Here is a 6540-nt window from a genome sequence, read left to right on the forward strand (position 1 = left end):
ACGTTTTTCAACAACACATTTTAAACCACAATTTTCACATATTTTTAAACAACAATTTTTGAAAACTATGACCAAACGAGCCCTAACTTTGTTTAAAATTTAACTCAGTTCTCTAACTTTCAACTTTGTTCAATTCAGTCCTCCTGTTAATCTCTTTTAAAATTGCTTTGTTAACTTTTAACTTTGTTTGATACAAAAGTAACAAAACTACATTAGGGATCCTTAATGGCTCAATTTTGACAAAAAACTAACGAAATAACTGAATTGAACAAAGTTGAAAGTTATGGGACTATATTGAAAGAAAATAAAGTTAAAGGATTGAGTTGAGTTTTAGATAAAGTTAAAAAGGGTTTAAATTTATAATTGAATCTTGTTAACAAGTGCTCTTATGACATTTTGTTAATGGACTAATTTAGAAAAATTTTTATACTACTTAACTTTCATAGAAAATATAAAAAATTGTAAAAATAAAAATAAAAATATTTCCTATAAATTTTCACTTTATAATTTAGCAAAAAAGGGGAGGGAGGGAAAAGCATGGTGAAACGACGACGTTTAGTTTAACACCCACCCAGTATTCTTCTTCTTCTACCTCCTCTAAACCCCAAATCCAAAAAAACAAACAGTATGTTCACACAGTCACAGTCACAGTCACACAACAATGAAGAAGCTCTATCCCATTACTCTCTCACGTGCGCTCTCACGTGCCCTATCTTCATCTTCATCTTCAACCTCAAGCTCAGCCCAATCGACTGCGTTTCCTCTGAAGCACGTGACGAAGGGGAACTTCGAGTCGGCTCTAGCGGAGCTCCGGCGCCACGTGGCGGCGGCGGACTTCGTCGCCATTGACTTGGAGATGAGCGGCGTCACCAGCGCCCCCTGGCGCGAGTCCTTCGAGTTCGATCGCTCCGACGTCCGCTACCTCAAAGTTAAGGACTCCGCCGAGAAGTTCGCCGTCGTTCAATTCGGCGTCTGTCCCTTTCGCTGGGACTCTTCCAAGCTCTCCTTCATCGCTCACCCGTATGTCACTCTAGCATTCCCTCACATTTTTCTTTTTTCCATTTGCAGTGTTACGCTCTGTTTGGATGCTCAGAATTTCTTTGTTTTCATAATTTTGTTTTTTTTTTTTTTTTTTTTAAGTTTCAATTTAGTGATTTATGATATTTGCAGTGTTGTGCTCTGTTTGGTTGCTCTGGATTGCTTTATTTATAAAAGTGCTTTTTTTTTTAGGTTCAGAAAATGTAGGGAAATAAGCAATAGGGAGTTTATGGTTTGGGATGTTAAGTTATATGCTCTGTTTGCTTGCTTACATTTTTTCGCTATCGAAAAATTTGCTCACTTTGGCTGTTCAATTGAGTGAGTTTGTTTGGGGATGCTTGCACAATGCCAAATGGGGTTTATGAGCTTCTCAGATATTCAGCTTCATCCAAATTAAATGTATACTCATTAAGAGAGAGAGAGAGAGAGAGAGAGAGATTTGCAGTGTGTATTCTAATCTATGAAATTTTGCAATCAATACCCTAATTTGATATTAACTGTAATGTTGAACCACTATCCAAATTTTGTATCTCAGTTAACGGATTAATCTCATCATATAAGGATATAGTTTAGGATGCACATTGGAAATGCCCCCATCAAATGCTTCAGGTGTTTTTGCTTTCAATTCTTTGCCTAATATGCTTGATTTTTGTACTTTCATTGTTATTTTGTTGCGTCTTCGCACACTGCCTGTGTGCCTTTTCCTCTGTATTTTCTTTCATCTTTTTTCAATGAAGTTTATTAGCTGCACAGTAAGTTGTATACTTAGAATAATCTTGAATCAGGGTGTTACTGCCAAATTTTATAATTTGAGATTCGCATTGCAAATGCCATATAGTTTTTAGTTGACAGCTGTAATTAATCAAATGGTCTGAAGTTATTCTCACATTGATAAATTTGACGATTATCATGTGCTTTGACAGGCACAATTTCTATGTCTTTCCGCGTCAAGAGGTTCTGATCGATGGCCCCTCTTACGAGTTTCTTTGGCAGACAACATCAATTGAATTCTTAGCCAAATATCAGTTTGATTTCAATGCCTGCATACGAGAAGGTAGTTTATCTACCTTTTCTTCTGGGTTGGATTGTATTGGACCTTTAGCTAACTATTACGATTTTGTAGTTATTGCACATGGTTTTTTGGTTTACCTGTGAAAGTTGTAATGTATAGAATTTGTGTTTGAATGGGCATGTAGTGCCTTATATTAAATACAATAACACCCAGGATGTCTTATATATAAAATTATGAAAAGGTAGAACAGAAAGTTGGTGGGATTTCAGTGTGGGCAACTGGTAATGCTCTCCCCCACTGCGAGTAGATTGAACATTCAGATTTGAATGCATAAAGCCAAAAATGTTTCCAATTTGTTGCATTGATTATTAAGATCTGTCAATTAAGTAAGTAGTAAAAAATGACATTTCAATAGAGAGTATGACTTTGGATTGAATAGAATGGTGGAAAAGAGTACATGTGGCCAAGCCTAGCTAATATGTTTAGGATCCATAGCCACCCCAAAAAATTCAAGACTAAGATTTGGTTTTTGTTGTTGTCATAGTATTGAATATTAAGATCTAAGATAAGAAAACTGCAAGGATAAGTGGGGCTGCTGCCCGTGTAGAGGAGGGTGGGGGGGGGGGGGGGGATGGGGGTGGGGATCCATTACTCTGACAGTTTGGATGTACTCTGATTTACTTTGTTGGTAGATTTGCAGCATCTAGAATGCTAGAAAAGCTATTTTATTTAATTGATTATTTTGCCATACAAATTAGACACGTGTTTCCACCATGTCATTCATCATGCTATTTATGATCTTTCAGTTTGAGAATTTAAATCTTGGATAATCTCAGGAATATCTTATTTATCCAGAGGACAAGAAAAGGAAGCATTAAGACGTTTGAGTATGGCATATGAGGATGAGTTATCAGATACATGGTGCAACATGAAAGAAGTCAGAGACATTCCAATAAACCGCATGGCTGACGTTTTGTTTGCTGAACGAATCAAGAATAGGTTCAGTGAATGGCGTGATGGATTATTACAGGATAGACATGGAGGGTCCCAACTTCAGTGGAACTCAAATGACTCAAAGCAACAATTTCAAACTGTTTTCTTTAAAATGCGTCCAACTTTTAATCTGACCGGCTTTACTTCTCATCAGTTTAGGTTAATTCAATTGGTAATGTGTTGTATTCACAATTTTATCTTCTAATTTAAGTTTATGACTTGTGATAAAATTCTCTTAGAAATGTAGTTTGGAAAGTGATTTTTAGGAATGAGTTTGTGGGATTAAAACTGTGTGTATCTAACTTACCAATTGAAAAAAAAAAAAAAAAAAAAAAAAAAAGCCTTAAGGATTGTTTGGTAATTTCCCAAAGTTAGTCAGACCTTGTCTATCTACTCACCCTCTCTCGTTCAGAGAAAATTATAATTTTATATGCTGGATGTGGACTTATATACAGCACTACAGCTGTATATTACATAAAAAACAAAGTAACGTTTAATTCAGTTTTTTCTTAGCAGACCTAGTTTCTTAGGCTTCTCGCAAGCATAGCTCAAGGTTTTTGTATGTATGTTTTGAGCATTAGGCATTTAGGAGTTGTGACCTGGATTTAGTTATTCACTTCCTTATTATGAAGCATGATGTATATTGAAACCAATTACATTTAACTGACACTGCCTCAATTTTTCCTCTTTCTTTTTTGATATACCTTATAATCATAAGCACTTTTTGGTTGTTTGCTGTTACGATCTTAAGTCTAAAAGCTGTCGTCAACTCCAGTCTTCATAAAACATTTTGAGAAATTCAACACATATATATATTTTTAGATTCTATTGTGCTCTGTCTAAGCTACCATGAAATATTAATAACTTATGCACAAGACATTAAGTTCTTAACTCAATTTCAATTCTAAGTTTTTCTACTATGCAAGATAGGAAGGTGGATTTTGGATGACTGATGGTTCAACAGGTTTGCAAGTTGGTGGTTATGTTTTCCTCGTCTGTCCAACACATCCTTTTGTCTTATGAAGTATTCATTGTCAATCTACCAGGACTAGGATGCATATTGGTTCTATATAGTTGTAGCCTGATAAGATCTACTAACGCATTTATTGACTTATCAAGTGTCTGCCTTCTAGAACTTCAAAGCCCTCTTTCTAATCTCCAAGTCTTTGTTTGGTCTGCAATCTAAATCTAACATGTTTGAATTCATTCATTTATCTTCTTTTTTGTGGAGAATAAGATGCTTCTTTTCTCGCACAATGGCCTTATCTAGCTGAATATAATATTGAAAATATGCAGGTCATTAACAAGCACTTCAAAGATCTTTCTTATGTGCGTGTGAATGGTGATGATTTATGTTCACAACAACTAGTAGTGTATACAGAATCGAAGGATGACAGGGATTTGCTTATGGTAAGATAAGTTTTTATATGTCCTTGATGTAAAATCTATTTGATTTGCACATACATATGAGAGTTATTTTCCAAATGTTCTGATATGGAAGTTGGTTAAATTGTTATCAGTTACTTTTTTTTTTTTGCTTACAACAAGTGGGGGAAGGGGGGATTCAAACCCAACTGGGCCATGCCACTGAGGCTTTTATCAATTTCTAAAACTGTAATTTGAATTTATTTTTCCCTTCAAGGCAGTCTTAGTGGTTTCAAGTTTTGTGTGATTTCATCTGTGCCTCACAAGAAATTAAAATATTCCGCATCCTAATCTTTTGCAGAAGGAGGTGAAAGATGAGAATCGCAGAGTAGCAGAGATGAAAATCCAAGCTGCAATTGGGTTTCGCCATGTTATTGACCTGCTTTCATCGGAGCAGAAGTTGATTGTTGGTCACAATTGCTTCCTGGGTAAAATTCTCATTCCAAGTTTCATGAAGAGGTTGTTATCATTATTTAGTATTACTAAGTACTTTCTATCTGTGACACAGATATTGCACATGTATACAGCAAATTCATAGGTCCTCTTCCGTCGGCTGCTGAAGAATTTGTCTCCTCTGTTAACAAGTACTTTCCACATATTGTTGACACCAAAATACTTTTGAATGCCAATCTTGTACTCCAACAACGGATGAAGAAGTCCAGCACAACACTATCCTCAGCATTTGCTTTGTTGTGTCCACAAATTGCTATTAGTTCTAAAAGCACGGGGCTTACTTTTCAGCAATGTGTGCAAGTGGAGGTTCAAGTGGATGATAAGAGGTGTGATTGCCATTCTGCCCATAAACTATAGCTTGGTAGTGCTTTATTCCATTTGGTTTTGCAACCAAGTTATAATTGTAGACTTATACACTAGTGGACCCTCCAAACTTGGTATATATTCAGTCTAATACACTAAATATTTGCATTATGGGATGTATAGATGTGCACGTATTGCTTCTGTGTCTTTCATACATCATAGTTATCTTCAACGCTTAAATATTCAAGCATAAAATGTTTACCATTTTATCTTGGCACAAATTGTTAATGAAGCATAGTGCCTAATAGTCTTTTTCTTGTCCAAGTGGCAGAATTGATAGCTCTATTGAACATGTTTGCAGGTCCTCCAACTGGAACTCTGGAGCCAAGCACGAAGCTGGGTATGATGCTTTTATGACAGGATGTATCTTTGTGCAGGCCTGCAGTTATCTAGGCATTGATTTTAAACACCATTCGCCCTCTGAAAATTTAGCTCACAATGAAAAGCTCTGTAAGCACGTCAACCATCTATATCTCAGTTGGATTAATGGAGACATCATTGATTTAAGTACTGGTAATAAGGTTGCAGAGTTGTTTGGAACTAATGACTTCAAAAAGAAATACCCAAATATTTTGTTTGAGAACATTGTTTTAATCTGGGGATTCCCATCCAAACTCAAGGCAAGGGAGATAACGGAATCCATCTGTAAAGTCTTCGGCCTGACCTCTGTAACCTCTGTTTACCACTTAGATGAAACTGCAGTGTTTGTTCAGTTCAGCAAGCCAGAATTTGTCTCTTATTTTCTGCTTCTAAAGGAAAATTTAGAGAAAAGTGATGGTCCAATCTCAGTTTTGCACCCTCTTGCAAAACTTTTGGAAGGTGGAAACACTCATGCTGGGAATTATGAAACTTATAAAGAGATTTGCAGCTCCCCAATTTCGAAAGTCTTGTTTGCCAATCAGGCAGAGGCAGTTGGTATTAAATGGAAGAGGGAAGCGGTGGAACCCAAGATAGCAGTGGAGAGCAAAGAACCTACGAGTTTCTGGGAAGAAAATGCGGTAAACAATTCTACTAAATCTTCTGAAAAGTCAAAGCAAGGGAAGGTACACAACGCAAAAAAAGGATTTGGATCCTCTCCATTTCCCTTTGAAACGGAGAGTGTCCATTTCATGGTCAGGAGTGATTTGAAATAAATGAAAGGCTAGGATGTGCCACATCATTTAAAGAGATACTGACTAATGCTTCTACGAAGTTAACGGAGGATTCTGTCTAAACTGTGGTTAAGAAATTATATTTTAGCAAAAAGAAAAAAAAAA

The 6540-nt window shown here is 36.2% G+C and overlaps 1 protein-coding gene across 3 annotated transcripts; it reads left to right on the forward strand.

Annotated features, from left to right (window-relative positions):
- Positions 1 to 566: 566 nt before the first annotated feature.
- Positions 567 to 6540, forward strand: LOC115954450 (poly(A)-specific ribonuclease PARN-like). 3 transcript variants are annotated; one of them, XM_031072302.1, is made up of 7 exons: positions 567 to 1020; positions 1962 to 2092; positions 2887 to 3215; positions 4340 to 4453; positions 4770 to 4896; positions 4977 to 5247; positions 5586 to 6540. In XM_031072302.1, exons 1-7 carry the CDS (start codon positions 662 to 664, stop codon positions 6415 to 6417), a joined length of 2163 nt encoding a protein of 720 aa, XP_030928162.1. In that variant the 5' UTR covers positions 567 to 661; the 3' UTR covers positions 6418 to 6540. The 3 variants fall into 3 exon arrangements, with proteins under 3 accessions (XP_030928162.1, XP_030928163.1, XP_030928164.1); XM_031072303.1 differs by lacking the exon at positions 1962 to 2092 and having other exon boundaries at positions 943 to 1020; XM_031072304.1 differs by lacking the exon at positions 567 to 1020 and having other exon boundaries at positions 2005 to 2092; positions 2906 to 3215.

The sequence above is a fragment of the Quercus lobata genome, chromosome 8, assembly GCF_001633185.2.
Source record: "Quercus lobata isolate SW786 chromosome 8, ValleyOak3.0 Primary Assembly, whole genome shotgun sequence".
Classification (NCBI taxonomy): domain Eukaryota; kingdom Viridiplantae; phylum Streptophyta; class Magnoliopsida; order Fagales; family Fagaceae; genus Quercus; species Quercus lobata.

Excerpts from the sequence above, each read along its gene's own strand:
- LOC115954450 (XM_031072302.1), top strand. The coding sequence starts at position 662 with ATGAAGAAGCTCTATCCCATTACTCTCTCACGTGCGCTCTCACGTGCC. Across the intron at positions 1,021-1,961 it reads CTCTCCTTCATCGCTCACCC|GCACAATTTCTATGTCTTTC; the intron begins GTATGTCACTCT and ends GTGCTTTGACAG. Across the intron at positions 5,248-5,585 it reads GTTCAAGTGGATGATAAGAG|GTCCTCCAACTGGAACTCTG; the intron begins GTGTGATTGCCA and ends ACATGTTTGCAG.